The sequence below is a fragment of the Anopheles darlingi genome, chromosome 3 (genome assembly GCF_943734745.1).
Source record: "Anopheles darlingi chromosome 3, idAnoDarlMG_H_01, whole genome shotgun sequence".
Lineage (NCBI taxonomy): Eukaryota > Metazoa > Arthropoda > Insecta > Diptera > Culicidae > Anopheles > Anopheles darlingi.
In genome coordinates this window covers 51,337,018-51,357,041 of record NC_064875.1, presented here as the reverse complement: position 1 = coordinate 51,357,041, position 20,024 = coordinate 51,337,018, and the positions used below count along the sequence as shown (strand labels likewise).

General features: G+C 47.8%; 1 protein-coding gene and 1 non-coding gene across 3 annotated transcripts in view; both read right to left on the bottom strand.

Moving 5' to 3' along the window:
* LOC125955778 (inositol 1,4,5-trisphosphate receptor) overlaps nt 1-19,024 on the bottom strand; it is a 26,988-nt gene extending 7,964 nt beyond the window's left edge. The window contains exons 1-7 of one of the 2 annotated variants that reach the window (XM_049686930.1): nt 18,076-19,024; nt 5,585-5,974; nt 5,310-5,496; nt 2,276-4,195; nt 1,881-2,212; nt 1,509-1,807; nt 440-472 (exon numbers count right to left, since the gene is read on the bottom strand). In XM_049686930.1, coding sequence (XP_049542887.1) covers nt 440-472; nt 1,509-1,807; nt 1,881-2,212; nt 2,276-4,195; nt 5,310-5,496; nt 5,585-5,685 — 2,872 coding nt within the window. In that variant the 5' untranslated portion in view covers nt 5,686-5,974; nt 18,076-19,024. The remainder of the gene's footprint in view (nt 1-439; nt 473-1,508; nt 1,808-1,880; nt 2,213-2,275; nt 4,196-5,309; nt 5,497-5,584; nt 5,975-18,075) is intronic. The other variant, XM_049686931.1, reaches the window with a different exon arrangement.
* Trnat-ugu (transfer RNA threonine (anticodon UGU)) lies at nt 14,937-15,009 on the bottom strand. The gene has a single exon. It is a non-coding gene; the product is annotated as a tRNA-Thr (tRNA).
* Nucleotides 19,025-20,024: the final 1,000 nt, after the last annotated feature.

Sequence of the window (20,024 nt, the reverse complement as noted above, 5' to 3'; positions counted from 1 at the left end):
ACTACCACTACTAGTGCAATACTGAGCCAATTAGTTGGACATTCGTGGTGACAACTTAATTAAATTAATGTAAAAGATATCCTGCAGCGGACTTTCAGGAGATTATCAGCCCTGCCCATCAGCTGCTGCTGGGTTCTCAAATGAATCCAAAGCATGATGGCAACTGTCGAGAAACCCTTGTATGAAATAACGATGCCCGAACTGGGTCAACCTCTGCAGTAGCTAAGATTTCAATTAGTAGGTTTTATCGCGATCACAAATCAGCCCCAGAGCATTCTACATTGCATACTCCGGAATCCGGGGTCCATTATGTTTCTTTTGCAAAGGGAAATGTGTAGGAGATGATGTTGGCATTAGCACAAATTTGTCTGATGATGAATTTATGACAACAGTATAGCTAATGCTCCCCTTCTAGGATCTAAAATAATATGATACCTACAGGTTGTGCCTCGTGTGTCCATCCAAATCGGTGCTTCGTATTACGTATGGATCGGGGTGCGTGCATTTGTGTAAAGGGTACCAGAAAAGCGCAGTTTACGCGAGCACAATAAAAAAACAAAAAAACAAAACGAAACATACCAAACGGTGTGAGCAAAACTACTAACAGGAAATGTAACATTACGCAAAACCATAATTGCCTACAAAATTAAGGAAGCACAAAGGATGCAAAGCAACGGCACACATACACACAGCAACGGCACACGGACATTACAACTTACCCCCACCACCACCGCTGGCACTAGCCCCAGCATCAGCGCCAACACTACTACTAGACCCATTACCGGCCCCACCACCCGTACCGACTTCCGGGATGCTTCCGGAACGAAATTTGGATGGTTTCGTTGCCTCGATAGCCGCCAGTACGGCCACGGTGGACGCGGAACGATTAAACTTTTGTGGCATTCCGAATTCACTTGTTAACTTCCCGCATCCCGTTTCCGCAGCATCCTGCTTACAAACACCCATCCCTTTACCCGATGCCGATGCTGGTCCTTCGCCTGTAACGGCGATTGTTGGTGCTGCCGGTTCCTTTCCCTCTGCTGCATTCCCGAAAGCGAATATAAACCCCGAATGGTGACCACCACCGAGGAGGGTGCAAACTGTTAGTAACAAGGCGCTGATGGGAACGAGCTAAACAAGAACTCTCGATTTGCAATGAACGTATAAGCCATCCTCCAACAAATAGGCATAGACAATGATGGCGCAACAGCCGGACGGCATCAAATTGGACAAAACAAATAATCGGTTAACACATCTAGCAGCAGAACCTATTAGGCAAACATAGAGAGAAAAAGAGCAATGCAATGCCAACGTGTTGTTATCGACGAGATTTCCGAGAGCTCGGATCAGATGATGCAGTTTGTAGAAGCGAAACGGCATCTGCATGTAATTTAAAGACACATGAACAACAATCACAACGAACGTCGGAATATCGGTTTAAAGAAAGAGCATCCCACTATTCTGTTCGGGGCGTGTATGAAGCATACACAGGGGGCTTTTGCACTTACAATCGATGTGGCCAGTCGGTAGACCGGTACCATCCGCCTCGCTGCTCGACACACAGTCCAGAATGTTGAGCAGTGTCTTCGTGAGCCGCAACAGATCACTGAAGCTGTAGAAGCCGAAGTAGATCAAATCGCGCGCCAGTTTCACCACCTCGAACGTCAGCTTGTTCTGGTCCTGGTCGGCGAACCACATCTTGGATACCACATGATTGCACAGATAGTCCTCGACGAAGGCGATGGTTTTGTTAAACCGTGCCCGGACCGCTTCTTTGTTGCTGTCCACCTGCTTCTCGATGTCATAACTGTGCGAGTGAACGATTGAAAAATAGTTGGAATTGTTGGAATGGTCACGCAGATCAGCAGATGAACACTTACTCGTTGATCGACATGACGGTCGGTATTTCTGACCAAAGTCGGGCGTACTTGACCGGAGTGACCGGTTCTTGGGGATCCCGATCGACGTGCAGGTGCAGCATTAATCGACAGAACGAGGCCCTCAGATCGTACGGAACCGTTTTGTCTGACATGCAGCGCAGGATCAGATCGATGTCGAGGTGTGGAGACAGATTGTTCAGTGCTAGGTACTGCCGATTAAGGCACATGTTTGAGAACAGGTTCAGCTGGTGACGGTAGTAGTCCAAGATGGCTATATCGGTCGTGCGCCCAATTTTCAATCCCTGCGCTAACCGGCTCATGGATTTTGATTGCTGAAATGAAGTAGAAAATGTGGTAAAAAAACTGCAACTCCTCCTCGCCACAACCGCGCTTACTGTTCGATTCTGCCACATAAGCACCACCTCGTATCGTTTCTTCTCATCCAGCTTTCGTTTTCCACCTTCGCCATCCTTTCCACCTTGGCCTGCCGCATCACCACCCGAGATCGACTCGTCCACCTCCCGTATCTCCGTAAACTCCCGGTTACCGCGCTCGAGCTCACTCAGATAGCCGAGTGGATCATCGTCGACCTCCCGTAGAAACGTTTCGATCAGTATATCGGCATTTTTCGCACTCAGCACACTCTTGCAGATCAGCTCCTGCGTCACGGCGATCGCCTTCTTGTTGGAAACGCACAGATCGGACAGATAGTCCAGGAAGCGCGACTGCCAGCTCTGCATATTTTTGCGCACCAGTCCGACGAACGTTTCGATCTCCGCCGCCGTAATGTGCTTCTCGAGCAGCTTCCGGTTGTTGTGTAGCAGCGCGGTGATCGTATCCTCCGCCAGGATGTCGTACCCGATCTGCTTCTGCATCAGCCCAAAATGTTTAGCGATGTACTCCTGGTTTTTGCGGTAATCCTGCTGGCTAAGCTTCAAGATCCGGTAGCACAGCCGGAAGATGTTCTTGAACGGAGCATTTTTCGGATCACCGAGTTCATCGATCCGCAGAAATGGTCCATCGTTCGTTTTCGTCTCCTGGAACGGGCCCTGCAGGATCTTGAACAGCTGCTTCAGGATGTACTGTTCCCGTAGCAGCTTCTGCCGATCGCGGTTCGGATTGTTGATCGTCAGATCGAGTGCATCCGATTTGTTTTGATCGTTCTCCTGGCCTGCGATGAAAAACACAATGTCCTGCAGCAGGGCAATCAGCGAGCGTCGCTCGTTCGATGAGATCGACCCATTCTCTAGCTTCGTGCTCATCGCCAACAGCAGCTTGCAGGCATCGTTCGCAAAGTCCAGATCACGCACCTCGACCGGCGAAACCGGGATCAGCTGGAACGCTTCCTTGTCCTCTTTGATCGCCGAACAGCCGACCTTCGACATGACCGGTTTATCATCGTCGATATCGATTGGTACGGAGGTCGCGTGAACCCAAGTGTTGGAGCATAGGTGTCGCAACCGGACGTAGCTCGATTGCGGCACCAAACCCTCCGGTCGCGTAATCGTCGTCGAGTCTAGCTCAAAGACGGATGCAATGTCGGTAGAGTGTGGAACTGGCACGAGGCGAAACGAGTCACCACCGGCCGGATGGCTCGAGCTGCTTGACTTTTCCGTGCGCGAAATGTCCTCATCGATCTCGGCCGCCAGATAGTACCCGGTGGCGAGATGCTTGAAGCGAAACAGAGAGTTCCAGTGGCCGGCACCACCGCGGCAACTATCGTGCTGTACCACCTCGACCTCCCACAGGGCCTTGCTGCTGGTGGCGGCCGTCGCACTGCTCCGTCCGGTCGTCCGCAGGAACACGTGCTGATGCTTCTTGTATTCGTCCATCGTGAGGAACTTTTCCTGTTCGGCGTGAAACAACCGCACCACATCGCCCCCCTTCAGCACGTCCTCCTGGTTTTCGCGCTGCTCCATAAACAGCGTGATCTTCCAGGAGGTGGACGAGTTCAGTACGTTCACCTCTTTGCTGCCCGGGTTGTCCGGCAGCTCGTACGTGGCCGCCACGTGCAGATTCTGGCGGTTGGCATTGACGGGCTTCAGGATGACCTTATCGCTCACCACTACGTTGTCGCCGGCCGAGCGCAGCTTGTAGAACGGCATGATGTAGAACCAGGAGCCCTCGTTACCGTTCGCATCCAGGTAGACGCGCATCGCGTTCTTCTCCAGCAGGGCCGGCAACCGGATGTTGACCGTAACGTACTTGTTCGATTTGAGATGCAGCAACTGCACCACGCTACCATACTGTACGACCGTACCGAGCAGCTTTTTGTTTTCCGACTCATTCTGCTTCTTCTCAATCTCGGCTGCATGCTGTGCGAGAAGATGGAGGGGGGAAATTGGTAAAACGAAGGGTCAGTACATTGCAACTTTCCCCGTGGGAAATATGTTGACGTCAAAAGAGTCGTTCAAAATAGCAAAGTTGTGTTTGCACCGAAAAGATGAAATGGAAAAAGTTTTCCAATTCATAACCGTACCAACGAAAAGCTGGTCACCTGACTGGTATGGGGGTTGACCAGAATACCTATCTTTATTATGCCCTTGCATATGGTATAAGGAGTTAGAGTATTGAGCGAAACAGCGAACACATTTGAAGTGGTAGCGATCTTTTCATTAATAATCTGGATGCGTTACAAATATGAATACAATTCTTCTGCTTGATCGATGACTAATGTGTCATCATTCTGTTCAAAAGATTTTCATGCACATTTCATAAGGTTACTTTAATTTGAAAATAGGTTTTCCTTTTCCATAATTTCAGACATTCACTACACTAATGGATGCGGATTCGGTTTTCTATCGAGATATTCTTTTGCTGTCGAGAAATTATATAAAACAGTGAGTTTATGCAGGATATGAACTGAATTGTTATATGAAAAAGGGTTTGCACATGTAAATGATTCCTAAACATGCAAACGGTTAAATATATACGAAAGGAGGTATTCAAAAACTGTTTCTTTGGGAAGCATTATGCAAAACAAAAATTCTATACATTTTAGATTGTTTCAAATGCGTATAGCAGGCACAAGAACTGCAGATTTTTGTCTCGCTATCCCAGGACAATTCTACTGAAACTTGTTCATATCATTGAGATGTGCTTTAAGGCCACAATTGATCACAATTCATGCCTAATCGCATGACAAAGCCACACTCGACAGCATCGACCCACCACTGGTGCAAGAATTGCCAGAATAAAATGTAATTCTGACTAAACGAACTGTAATTTACCAAAGACTTTCAGCTGGCTACAAGAAACTTTCGCCAGAATCGCTTCAGAACGCTCTGGTAAACCTTTCATTCAGACCGACCCTACGGAACAGACGGCAACAAACAACTTTACGGTCCAGTCTCTCTCGACAATCAAAAACAAACGCCTGCACCGCCAGACCACCAAACCCGCAATCCCCAAAGAGCATTATCAACATACGTGTAACCGCTTCAGCAAACTCGTGTCGGTGTTCGTTGTGGTGCTCTGTTTGGCCGCCTTCCAGAACTGCTTCTGGGCCGAGTAGCGGTTCATTGGGCAGATTTTGATGAGACAATCGCGAAACTTTTCCGGCGGATCGTTGAGATCGCCCGCCCCGGGACACACGACCACACGGTCATCGACGAGGCTGGGAAGAGATGGGAAGATGGTGGTGGTTAGTGGTGCCAGTGACGAGTGCGCCTTATCGATTAGCGCGCGCACCGTATGAAACTTACCCGAGTGTACTGAGAAATCCGGACACACTGCCCTCCGAGTAGAGGGATACGATGTCTCCGAGATGGAGGAAGCTCACCGAGCCCATTGTACTGTCCCCCATTGTGGCGTTGGGTGGCGGTCAGTGTGTTTGTGTGTATCTATGTGTGTTGGGGTATCTGTGGAATTCTTCCTGCTTTTTTTTTCCTTTCTAAAAATGCATTTATCCTGCCTCCCGAGGCACGATGCTTCTCTGCTATCACGATCCACGATCGGCGTTGATTACACTTGAAGTCCTCGCCCACTTAAACCTAGATTTTTTGTGCTCGAGTCCTTCGCTTGGCGCTTTGGTGTTTCTCGCTTACTCAGGGACAACAGACAATGCAGTGATGTTGGTCAAGTGGCACGAACATCTGGAAAATGGAAAACGAAACCGAGATATTAATAGGCGAAGAGGAATGGCGCGCCCGAATGAAAGAAGGATGATGAAGGGTACAAGAGGATGAAAAGGAGCTCACTCCCAGGACACCGCGTTCGGTCAGGGTGCAAGCTAGAGCGGAAATGAAAATTGTGTTGCCCGTGGCCCTTTCCGACTGGAATGGCTCAATTGTCGGATCATTACGAACGGAGCAGCAGCAGCAGCAGCATCGTGGCATGGATTGCTTGGTTTGGTAGAAAAACGGACCAGAAGATACGGTTCTCGCTCTGTTTTTGTTCTGTTTTTTAGCGAACGGAAAATTGCGAAACGATGGACTCGACACCTCGATGGTCAGATCAAACGTCTTTTTAATGAACAACCACACAACCAACTGCCAGCTAACCAGACAGTCGTTTTGGTGCTTCGCATTTCACGTTCACACTTAGCTAATAATAAAAATACAATGCAAGCGTTTTTCCGAGCGGGGGGACAATGTGTTTCTTTTCCTTTCGAATGGTGGAGCAGGAGAGCAAAAATTTATGGGAATTCCAGCGCATATGACAGGCAATTTATGAACAATGGTCGCCATATTTAATGCAGGTGTTTTTTTGGAAAGGATAGAGTATAGCTATACTTGCCGTCTATTTTGAATGGCCAAGGTAGAGGAATTTTGTTTATTTTATAAATTCGTAAGGAAAGTTTGCAAATCATTCAACCCAATATGTTTGGGATAAAGAAAGAGAAATGGCTATTTGCGAAAGATAAATGGCGAGTTGGACCCTATTTCAATAACATTTGTATATTTATACAGAAAGCTTATACCTCTCAACAACATGAGTCAATTAAAAAAAAAACAGGTTGATTTGAGCAAGTAATTGGACAAAACGCAAACGATAATGAAATTGAACAACTTTTTAAAAATCTTTTGTGTCAACTAACTCTGAGAAAATTTCACAGTGCATAATTGATAACAAGAAGCTCTAATTGGGGTAATAAATGTTCGTCATTGGCTTAAACTCGTGTGATTTTTGTATTGACTAGTACGCACACAGCATCCAGTACGTGGCCTGCTGTTCGTATTGGAAGCTTTGACTGAGCGTAAAGAGGTAGTGAAAAAGTCGGTTAAAGGTGCGTCACATCTTATGAAGATTATTTAAATGAAGATAAATTAAATATTCAAGAACACTTGTACAGATTTTTTCATTATTATCAAAAATTCTAACGAATTTATAAAATTCCACCTACCTCTAGAGAGAGAGGGGGGAAACCTTGGAAATCAGAGAAACGTTCTAAACATGGGCGCACTTGAAACTTCAACAGTAACACCGTATCACACAGTGCAGTCTCCACAAGTTCACATGGCCATCGCTGTGGAGTGCTCCTCGTCAGGTGATTGTGACGATCATCTTACAGTCAATCACCAGCCAAGCAAAGCAACACTAACGGCGGTCCAGCTATCCCTCCCTGGGGCATAGCCACGCAAAGTGCATAAACAAACAAGATGACCATGCTGGTGGAGATGTAGCGGCTTCCACACTGCACCGCCCCTCGACGGAAGAAACTCATCCCTCTGCTGGATCGTCCAAAAGCCGTAGCTGCCGCCCTCGGACGCTCTCGGACTCACATTCGTATATCGTGCGGTAATTGTATGCGCGTTGCATCGCACCTGCATAAATTACTCCGTTCTCACTCTTACGTAAATGCTCCTAAAACGTCTCGCTGGTTGGCGTTTCATTCATATTGCGAGGCCTTTTCCCCTTTTTTATCGTCCGTTCGATCCACACCGAGTCGCGCGCAAGCACAAACATCCGATTTCGATTTCGATCAGCGTGTAAAAATGAATCCACGCTCAGCCGAACCGAGAGCGATCATCTGTGTGCGTGTGCCGCAAATCAGTTTGCAAGTTTTGCGAAATACAGCGAGATCGGTATTCGGATATCAGCCACACGGTTGGCGACTGTTGGCCGCCACCATCTTGGCTCATGTCTCTGATGCAATTTGATTAGAAATATTATCCAAACAATGCGCCATCTTCAGCGCCCTCGGTCTTTATTCGTTCCACCTTCCACCATTCTATCGTGTTCCTTCCCTCCGGAAAGCCGATGTTTGCCACATTGTTTCGTGTGTTCTCGCATTGGCAGCACCATAACAGCATGCGCATGTTCACGGAGGTTCGCATCCAAAGGTGAAGGTGTCTGATGCTGCGGTTTGGAAGCGCGAAGTGCGCAGCGGTACAACGAATGTACTGTAAACACATCGGGCATCGAAAGTAAGAGTTACTGATCGGTTCACGCTTCTCTGGGCACCCCGGAACCCCGGAGGAACAGGTCCGGCCCCGCGAATCAGCCGCCAGAAGTCCGCGAAGTCTGCCAAAATAGACCAAAGAGAAGATCAGTCCGGAGTCCGGTTCAGTTCGGTGATCTGGCAATGTTCGTGGAACTCTCGGCATGGTACCTCTCACACATACCTTTCACATCGGCCCACACCCCCCTGTGGCCAACGGTTGAAGAAAGGAAGCAAATAAACAACGCTTCCTCTGCTCCGACCTGATCCAGCCCCTGACGTCATGGGACTATATCAAGGAAGGAAGGCAACGGCGGGCGGGAGAGAGGCATCGAAAAAACCAGACCACTGGCCGATCGCTGGCCGTTCGATCAATTGACCGTAATTGTGCTAATCAATCGTGCGCTACGTATGTTCGACATACGTAGCAGCGAACGTTTGAATCGTTGAACCATTCCCATTTGCATACCTTCTTGGCGGTACAGTAACGGACGGAGAAAGGCACGTCCCGTCGTGACCATCATCTCTTTGTCTGTAAAAACACTCATGAAATAGTCATCGATTTGTACCTTTGGACATTATAAGGAGGTAGTACATACTACTTGCGACGCACACAAAGTGTAACGACTATTTCGGTCAGTCACTGTACGTACTGTGGTCTGCTCGCTTATCCACCAAACCATACACTCCCGGCACCCGGACTGGCCTGTGGGACGGATAAATTCGAGGGAAAAATCAATAACCTATTTTCCGGTCCATACCTCGTCTCACGCGCCAAAATGGAGACGCATGGTATCTCGTTGTTCGTAAAGGATCCCACGGCCCACGGACCACGCACGGGCTCTGTAGAAGGTGTAGATAAGCCGTATGTGTTTAGGCGGGACCGGCAAAACAGAAATCAGTAAATTCCTTCCGCTTTTCGCTAGCAGCTTCGTACCGACGTTCCGACTTCCAGTTCTGTGCTACGAGCAGCTGCTCCTTACATATCCACCAGCACTCTACTCAAGCACAATGTTTAATGACCTCATTATGTACGTTTTCTGCGCAAACATAGCTCACAAAGCTAGCAAAATCACTCCGTATTTCATTCACAAAACGACATATGAGAGGGAACTAGTATGTGTTGTTGGTGTCTGTAGCTAACACCAGCCAAGGACTAACCTCGAAGTCGAAAATGACGTTGCACGTGGTGCTAGTGGCTTCACCATTGGACCTAGAACCGACCACACAAACCGACCGACTTCTCCCCAACGGATCGGGTGTTTCACAATCATTCGCCACCGTCTAATTGGCATTTCCGTATGGTTTCCGTAGTTATGCTTCTTGTTACGATGCTGTTACCGACCGGGCCCTTCCGAGCCACAAACGGTTTTCCGTTTGTATCGTTTTTACTGGAACCTCCTCTTCCCTTTCTTTGCTTTCCAATAGACCACCCGCCTCTTCGGTACAAGTGAAAAGAAATACAATAACTTGCAGCTCGTTCTGCGATCCACCGAACCGTCGGTCGGTGTCGGTCTCTGTGTTTGTGTGTTTGAGCGTTTCAAACCAACGGTCCGTAGGTTTATGTTTCTGTACCAGGCAAGCAAGGTATTATGCATTCTAGACGAACACTGCGCTACCGGTTATGACAGGCCGTACACACGACTGCTACTAATGCCCGGGAAGGAGGAAGGCGCACATCCGGAATCAGGGAAATGAAAATCCCTCTCACCAGCAACTGGAACAGAACTACGGACTCGGCACCCAGTGTGAGTGAAACTGTTAATGATTTGCTGCTCCACTATGCTGCCTCTAGCATCATGGCAGCCAATTCCAATTGATCCCATTGGAGACGTAGAGTAGTTTCCAGCGGCCGAGGTCTGGGACCACAGAATGGGACTAATGAGTATGTCACGTTGTCATCATTCCAACGTCAGTCGGTCTCGCTCCCCATCCTGGTTTGCTAATCGGACCCAAATGCCTAAGGCTCATCATAGCAAAGGACACAAATCACTGTTTCTGCAGCCGCTCCTGATGGAGGCGTGGGATGGGTGTCATCAGGTGTCTATTGATAGATAGAAGATGTCCCCGCAACCGCAACGCAACAGTTCGCACCGCAGACGATGATAACAATTCCGTCGCCAAGGGGCGAGATTGAATTCCTGTGAGACTACGAGCTAGAGCTATCCACCGGTTCCGGCACCCGGCATTAGCTGGACCAAGGAACGATGCCGATTACGTGACCATTGCACAGAAGGTAGCAGAGGTTGACGTGTGTTCACGCGCGCGCCTGTGTGTGTGTTTGTGTGACTACTGGATACGGTCGACGAGCTAGTTTGTTGTTAGAATGAATGTGTCGGCTGGAATGTGTGAGACAAGCTGTGTTAAACCAGCATGTCATCAACATGTCCAGCAGTGTCCAGTTTCTGTTGCTGCTTCAGGGTCATAAAGCGGAATACTAACGAGCACGGCGTGTCATCGTGTCGTAGTCCTTGTGCGTTTACTGTTAGTAGCAGCACCAGGAAGTGTGTTATTTTATGCGCTCTTTCGCTTTCAACGGAACGGTACCTTCGTTTCGAATGGTTCGCTCCCCATCTCTTTAATACTGACATAACCGAGCAGTACCCACAGTAATGTCCAACAAATCGAGTACACGCCGTGAAGCAATTTAAAACCTCAATAAAAAGCAATTAATCAATCTGAGCAAACACCTAATTGGGCTGCAAATCGTTTACAAGCAAAGTAAAACGATTAACGATTAGGGGAATGTAAGATAGCGATGGACCGTGCGCCATAACATAAGCCAGGCGGCTCGTAAAAGCACGGCGCTTGACGTGCGACACACATTTAGCTGTCTGTCTGCGTCAACAGCGCGGTCACCGCGGCAGCACAAACAACGATTTAATTTATTAGCCTTAGTTACAGCGCCACGAACCGACACGCGGGGGGGGGGGGGGGGGGGGGGAGCAGAAAGAACATCTCGTGCATCTCGTGAACACTCGTGCTGGACAACGGTAGCATAAGTATGCGTTAAGATAACATGCCCGTCACTTCGCATCATCTGCTCATCTGCCCGCTAGGCGTAAATCATTTCTTTATTTGCACAACTAAACACCGAGCTCTCTGCTTCTCCTAGTCTCCCTCTCCCTCTCTAGATGGCTCACAGTACATTTAAACATCTGAAGTCGGAATCCATCCGGCACTTCTTTATCGAGGACGGCACACACCAGTGGATAGGGCCATTATAAAATCCTGATTTGGCTTCTGGGCCCACTGTCAGCCGTTCGTAATATTCGGGCGGGGTTGAGTGGCCCTAGCACAAATACATTTGGGAATGCAAAGCACGTCCAAGCATCCAAGTCCATCATAGTGCCGCTTTCAAGGCGCTTACCGTAACGGGGTTCCCTCTCACGTGTTTCAGGGTCATCGTGGACCGGGGATTGGTCCCGGTGTTCTTGTACGACACCATCCACGGCACACCCCCTATCACATTTCACGTTCCAGTGATTCCATTCGTTTCTGGTAGCCGGCCAGATGCTGCCGATGAAAGTGAGATTTTAATGCGAGGAGGACGCTTCCACCACCGCATCGCTGGTGTTGGTGGTGAAAGTGACTGTAGTGGTAATCGTCGTTAGTGGATTGCCTGGGATGGGATTTCAGATGAGATGGTTCTCACGGGGGCGCATTAAGGTGGCCGCAGGATAAAGCTTTTAAGTGGGAAGTTCGTTGAGATGGCCTAAGCAGAGCGGAGCGTCAGTACAGATTGGTCTGGATGTGGCCAGGCGGCATCTGTTCACTGAAATTGAACAGAAATGGATATGCGAACATCTCCCCCACGCATTAAGGTCGCATTCCGGTAATGGTGCCCCATCATTTCGACGTCCGAAGTACAGGGGATTTTGAAGAGAATCTCGCAGTTGGTGTGAGTGCGGAAAGTGTGGCAGTTGCTCCCTTCGACTTACATTCATGGTCACGATACACTTCCTACCGGGCACGGACGCACGCGAGCAGCACGCACGCGTTCACCATGCAAATGCTGGCTTTTAGGGGTGGGAGATGTTTAAAGTTTGACTGCAATGGTTGGCCGATACTTGAACCAAAGCCAACCCCAACCACCACTCGGTTGAACCTGAAACGCTGCTCTCAGCGTCCAGCCACCGGCATGCCAACCGAAGACACCAAAAAAACCGCCGCCGACCGCTTATCGATAAATAAATAAACAAACAAGCAAACAAACCATCATCCAACCGCCGGCCTACGGGGACGAGCACCCGGACCTTCGCGGTTTTTTGAAGCCGAGTAAAACATTCATTGTGAAGTTGGTTAATTTTTGGATTCCCCAGAAGAAAAAAAATGTGCAAAGAAAGATAGTGAGTGTGTGGTGGTGGGAGTGCGAGATTGGAAAGGAAAAGGAATCATGAAGTCGTGCCTGGTTGACTAAGATGTTGGATAAGAGTACCGTTGGTGATGGCGGCCGTTGCCACTAGTCACGATAACAATTCTATTAGAGCAAGACTTCGATAAAGATTCCAATACCAATCGTGTAGGGATCGGTCAGAGATGATCTTTTGATCACAATTTCCAACTTACTGAACACGGTTTATGAGGCTGCAACTGATGTAGATTATTTTTCGTTTTTTCGTAGCAGTAGTTCTCATACTTTGCAAACAAATGATTTTAATAGTTTTCCATGGTCTCAAATAGAACATTTGCGACCAGTAGATTCTTTTTAAACCAGCATGTGAGTAAAGAAAGGATATGGTGTTGTTTTTGAAAGCAAAATATGTATGTAAACCAGGGCGATATTATGTTGTTTGCGATAAAAAACAAACAACATGAAGCTAGGCCCATGTTATAATAACCTGGCTGTTAAGATTGTCGACACAGAGCGTAATAAAAACAAGGTACAAACCAACGGTTGTTATAAGTTTATTACACAAAAAAGCATAGTTAGACTACTTCTTGGTTTATTAGCTCTCTTGGGTAAGCCAGTACCGCTTATTACAACAGGTACCACTTACAAGTTTACCTCAACCTGAACCGCCCAGGGTCAGTAGAGCATAGACTGTGAAATTTTCACTTTGTAGAAGTTTTCTGGAGCATCGGAAAACATTCCAACACGCCTTGAAAAAGGGAGAAACCGCACTCCTTGACCAAACATTTGTTCCAACATTGTCCAACCCCCCTTCTCCCAAGTAAAGCTATGTTAAGTCACGAAGGTTACTCCATGGCACACCTCGATACCGGCCTCGGAGTAATGAAGGGAATTTCTTCGCTCAAAGAAAAGTTTTCCCCCATTTTCCCACACATCTTGTGCCTTATCCAAGCAATCTTTTCAACAATTTAGCATTCCATCCTCGCGCTGTGGAAGTGTTCTCTAGAGTGCGCCCGCGTTGACAGATGTCATTCGTCCTTTCCGGTGGTTTGCTTGATTCAAGCTACGGTTTCACGGGCGTCTCTTGGAGTGCTTTGCTCGAATGATGTACCTTAAAGATCGCGTGTGTCCGCAGGCGTTCGGCATGGAATGGAATCGAAAACAAATTGTTTCAAGTTGTGCAAGGCCCCATAACCTTTGTTCTGCCGGCGGTATCGTAACAAACACAATCATTCGAAGGCCCTCGAGGTACGGGAGCAAACTGTTTAACGTATCCATGCTCACTTCTTCGAGCAAAGCAAAAGAAGTGAACACATCTCCTCGCGGATACCAAGGAAGCTCCACTGTTTTCCATCTCGTCACTTTGTTTTTTATTCGTTTTCTATTCACCAGGCAGCCGATTCGTGCCAAGGGAGATTCCATTTTCGTCCCAAGAAAGCGAGAATTTTGGAGGAATTTCCAACGTACAAGAGGGACAAAAAGAGGGCACAACATTCATTGTCTAACATTTCACGGTGATGGTGGGTTTAATGGAAAATGATGAAGATGAAATTTATCTTTTCCGAAGAATGCGAAGGTTTCTTGCAATATTGCATTTTATACACATTATTTTCCAGGCGATTCTTGTTATGAGAATTGATTTGAAGTACGCTCGGTTTATCCATTTTTAAAACAAGCGACTGTAACATGAAGCGCAATATTATTAAGGGGTGTTTCAGATCCCTCCCACACTCAACCATCTCAGGTAGATCATTTTACTTTTAGATTGTAAATGATATTCCACCTTTTCTGTACGAAAGTTGATTAACGATGAGACTTTGTACCGGCTATTGTGCAACGGCAACCTGACTTACACTCCACTGGAGCGAGTGGATTATAAATTCATTATTGCAAACTTCAAGCGGACGTATTCTAGGTAGCGCCGCTCGGAATGGTTTCTGAAATATGTATGTTAATTGCTTACGGATATTGTGCTCCCAAGCTGAAGGCACTGAGGTTCGCACGCTTCTTATAGCGAATAAAAAAAAACAGTTTCTCTCTCTACTCTGAAAACTTGTAATCTTCAGCCTGAAATCCGCAGAGTTTAGAAGTAGAAGTAATAAATAGTTCTTGTTATGCAATCTTCCTTCGTGATTCATTGAGAGATGTTCATCAGTCGTGTTTTGCTCTTTCAAATTCCTAGCTCCATCATAAATGATAGGGTTATCATTATTTAAATATTTATTGGACCCAATAAAATACTGACAGAACTTGGGGTGGGGTAGTGGGTGGAGGGGAGATGGATAACCCAAAGTTCTAAGTTCAGCATCTATCTGATTACTGCCTCCTGTGAGAATCGAACTCACGACCGCTGGTTTACAAGACCAGCGCTCTGCCAACTGAGCTAAAGAGGCTCCGATGGCTCCAGTAGCATCCTGTCTATCCAGCAGCAGCCGAAAACGAAAGAAATGTGTTTCTCCAGTGCTCTGTGTACCGAGACGGGTTTGTGTGTGTATGCCGCCATAACGGTCTCCAAACAAGGGGCTCATCTGTATTCGGCCAAGTTCGGGGATGGGGTTTCGTGTTCTCGCAACGGCACGTACATCGCACCCAGCGCAGACCATGTTCTAAATTCCGGCAGCCATCATCTGTTGAGCGATGAATTGTATTGCTAACGAGACAGTCAACAGGTCAGCTACGATCGGCGAGCGATGTACCGTTAACGGTGCTGATGCTCAGAAGTGTACTAAAGCGATGATAAACGAATTCAACTATTAAAAAAAACGTTACACCGAAATGTGTGTTGGAAAATATTCCAAACCCCTTTACCGACTGTCTCAGGATATGTAAATTTAGCCGGCACATCTTCATAGCGCACAGCGCGCCAGCGGTTGCGTTGTGCGAAGGACAAAGTAAATTACAATCATAATTGCACAATGGAGACGTATCTTTCACCACATCGGGGAGTACTTTCTCGTTCATTCGGGGTCCCACTTTTGCCACACCATAGCGCGAAGGTTGCCCGTTTGTCGAGAGCTATTCAGGGAGAATGGCTTGAAGGCGACATTTTGTATAACGTCTTGCCGCGACTGCAAGGGCGGCTGCTGTGTTGAAAGCCCAAGCCCCGAGAGCATCTTGCCTTTCGTCCTTTGTGAGTTTGTCCTCATTCCGGCGAACTGGGCGGGTGTCAGGTTGTAGAACCCCGGCCGACGTGCGCTAACTAACGATGTGCGGACGACATGGAACAGCGTTCTGTAACGTACTCACGGTTTGTGTGACTGAGGCATCCGAAAGGAATTTAAATTTTCATTTCAAATAATTTTATTAAAAATTTGAATGAAAATAGTAACTTATCAAGCCCGATATCGACTGTCAGATATTGAATTTCAAATTGAGTCAAATGCATCTGATCCACTTCGAACTGGCCCCAAAGGCGGTATCGAAGGTTGCCCTAAAGGTCGGCCTGACCCGAATGGAAAATGAAAAGAGGAAATTAGTAAACGAACTGACCGGGGAATAGTCGAGTCCCACGCGATAAGGATGGGATTTCATTTTCGGAACCCAATAAGCAACGATGGGGAAAGACCATCATCCGCAGGGTGTTCAATCAACCCAACCGCCGTTTAGTAGTCCCTTTGGTGGGATAAATTGAATTGTTTCTCGTTTCTTGACCCTTCTCTTATTCTCTTTTCGAAGACCTGCAGCGCTTTAAAAGATAAGTCATTCAAAGGATTTCTGCTGAAACTGTCGCTTTGCAAGAAAAGGCGACCTCCATAACGACGCTGCAAGTACATAATGGCGCTTTATCTGTTCATCAGTGTGAGTGGTACGTAAAGCAATGAATATATTATAATCAAAAGCATAATGGAGTGGAGCAACCTCGCCTCAGTAACGTCTCGCAGCACGCACGTCATCGATAAACGGAATTATTGCTTTGCAACGCTAATGTGTCCCCGTGCCATTCGGTGCAAATTGCACTCCCAGTTACCACAGATGTGGTGGATCTTTACCACCACTTTGGGCGGCGGCTACTACCATTGCGAAACTGGATCGATATCGCTGGAACGTGAAAATCCAAGCAGCTGCACTCGGTGCTAACGTTGGGAACAGGAACCTTGCGCCATTTCGATCATTAAAACCACGGTGCACGGGGAGGGGGGTTTAAACCACCTTTCTAAGGTTTCACTATGCCACCCTTTGGAGCCGGTATGCAACATATAGTAGGCGGCAAAACTCGGCGCAAACCCCGTTTTGACATTTAGTCAAATGAATCATATTTCAAACATTCGTTGAACGCTGCTACAAGTGAAGGCCATGCGACCGCGGATGCCGATGTTTGTTATCATCGCGCGTCGTGGCCAGCTGTTCCATCCATATGTCCACTTCTGATTTTATGGTTTGTCCCCTCCACCATCACTGCTAGTAGCTCTGCTGCACACGCATGCAACCCCACAAACACGCACACACACACACCGGCACGATCGTAAACAAGTAGGCTTGACTTTGAACTTCGACTTCGACACACCAGCGCACGATCGCGAGCGAGCGAATGATGATGATGATGCCGGCTCGGGTGGTGTGTTGATCAGCGCTAAGCGGCGATAGCAATCATCATTTCCTGGTGCTCTCCTGCCCCACTGGCGCCACGCGCCATCGTTTAAAAATGTCAACCACTCGGCGACTACGACGATGATGCCGAGTCCCCGTGACACCGAAATGCGTTCCATAGTATGAATCGATTCCAACCAAAATCCGTTCGTCCGCGAGACAGACCGGTGTGTGTGTGTGGTTGGTGTGTGAGTGCACTTGATAACGAAATTGTAATTACTGGAACAACAAACATCGAGTAGCGAGCGCTCCTCGATTGCATTTGGCCACGTCAATCGAAGATTGCTCTACGATGCTGTTGCTCTGCGATGCGATGCTGTGGCCGCCATCACTGGCAAGATGGCAGCAAGATGGAATTCCGACGATCGGGATCCACATTTTCCAAAAACCGGTTGCATGGCAGATGGCGCGGAACGTATTTTTGCGTCTAGCGTGTCGTTTTTTATTGAAGTTAATGGATGTCTGGGGGTATGTTCTGACAAGAAACTTCTCCGAATTCCGGGCGTGTGATACGGTGCGTGATGGCATCCATTTTGGTTATTTTGCCGGCACGTGCCCTTATCCATTTCCAGGCGTGTCCCAAAAGGGATATACTTTCAGGCCTACTAGGTAGCAATAAAGTTTTCGGTTGCTTACGCTCACATCAACTACTGCTGCGATCGAAGAGGCCCGGTAGCAAGTGTGTCCGTTTGCTCCACGATGTTCACGTGGAACCATTTTTGGTCGGAACAAACACACTCACCGGGAGTGGCGTTACTGCTGCTGCTGCTGACGATCGTTCCGCTTGAGAACGTTCTGGACCTTGACGGCGGCCGACCGGTGAGTAGAGTTTCTAGATTCTGGTAGCTCTGGCTGGACGGAAGCACACTCACCTGCGATCTACGGCCAACGGAGTCAACACGTTTGAAGAAGCGCGACGAAAAGCAGGTGAGCAGCTACTCGCTAATGCGCGGATAAACAAAAAAAACTAACACCGAGGCCGATCGACCTCTCCAGAACACGCGCATGGATCCGGTGATGGTGTGTTGAGAGGGGAGCTACACGACACGATCACCGATGAGAATGCGCCGTCGTTCCGGATTGCGTGGCGAGAACAAAACAACATAAGATACTGTTGCTGATGCAGCGATGGGGAGCTTTTCGTGGGGCAGGATGCTGCGGTCAACCACCGCCGCTCACCTGCTGCATTCACACACATACACACGCATACACACACTTGGATGCCAGATTCTGGACAGCACTCGTTTGACGGTGGGGCTCCAGTGTGGAGCCTGCTGTGATCTTTCGGAGAGAGGAAGACCTCAATAATCTGGGTTACTTTGTTGGTCGTCGTTACTCTGTTTCGCACTTTCACACCACCAACACCGCTGCCTCCGCCGTTCACAACCCGTTTTGTGGCCCGCTGCTCCCCAGAGCTGGCGTAAAGTGACACGTAAAACACCCCACGAATCCCACGAGGGAGCTCGTTTCTTTCCAGCTATCTCTTTTCTTCACACGCACAACGCACGACACAGAAGGGGACCCATTTCCGATTCCAGGTGCCTACTCCAGCGGCCTGCCGGATGGGGAGGGGGGTTTCACCTTTCGCGCACGGTACAGTACACACCGAGATACGCAGCCAAGAAACGCGAAAACGTGAGGAAGATGGCACCATAAGTGGCCTGCTGTGACTCCCCCTGACCGCAATCCGTTACCAGGTGGTGTGTGGCTGATGCTGATGTTTGATTTGTGGCACTAACAGCGCGCCACACGACCGTGAATCTCTCTTGCTATAACCGTTCCACGACGACACAAACGACGGCGATCCGTCTCGCACGCATTCAAAACTCGAACTCGCGGGGGGTGGGACTGGAATCCCCCAGGATGGTATCTCTCCACCAACAACAAAATATTCGTATGGGACACGAGAGAGCAACAAGAGAGCATGGCCCAGGCATACTGGATGCGTACCGTTGCGGACGAACGCGTGTGCCAGTGCCGGATGAAAACGTGTTTTTGTGATTGTGGTTCTTGGGAGACAAATATGTAATTGGTGGGGCAATCTTGAGTCTTGAATTTTGTACTTCAGGTAAAACAAAACGTAGAATCTTTACTACATTAGCCATCCATTTTAATTAATCGGAATGACCGAAACGAAACGCTTCTAGTGTGCCGTTTACTCAAACCGCTCTCAACAAACTAGCGGGCGTCTCGCTCTCTTGGAAACGACTACAGTGCTTTTCAAAATGTTAAGGCTAGTAATTCTGAAAGGGGGGACAACGAATTATCCGGCAAACAGGAACTATAGCGTTGCTTCTGTAAAAGCAAAACAGTTTGCGGCCGGCTACGTGAAATGAATTATCAGTTTGTTCATAAACAAATCTCAAAGTAAATAATTTCGACTTTTTGTTACTTTTGTAAAAGTTCAATACTTTTTACTTCGGATTCTTCCGATAGTCCGACTTTAATCAAATATACTCCATTTTGTTGGTAGAAAAGAACGTTATTTCGGGTTCGACCCTACAGAAACAACTAATATAACTTATTACACTATCTTAATGCTTTATATACACTTCTATAATCACTGTTTTACTAATTTTCTTCCTGGCCGTTTTGGACAAGGTGTTTTAAATAGAGAGGTTTCGTAATACCACGTAACTTTCGTAATACCACGGAAACGCGAAAACAGCTTCGAAAACCGCGTCCCCGAAGTAAATATAAATAGTGAACGCGACTGTCAAATTCTGAACTTTTTTCTAAAATCCGTTCGGGGTTTTGTTCTACATGAAGCCACCTCTCGATTTGAAACATCTTGACAGCTAGCTGAACTGGGTTTACACTG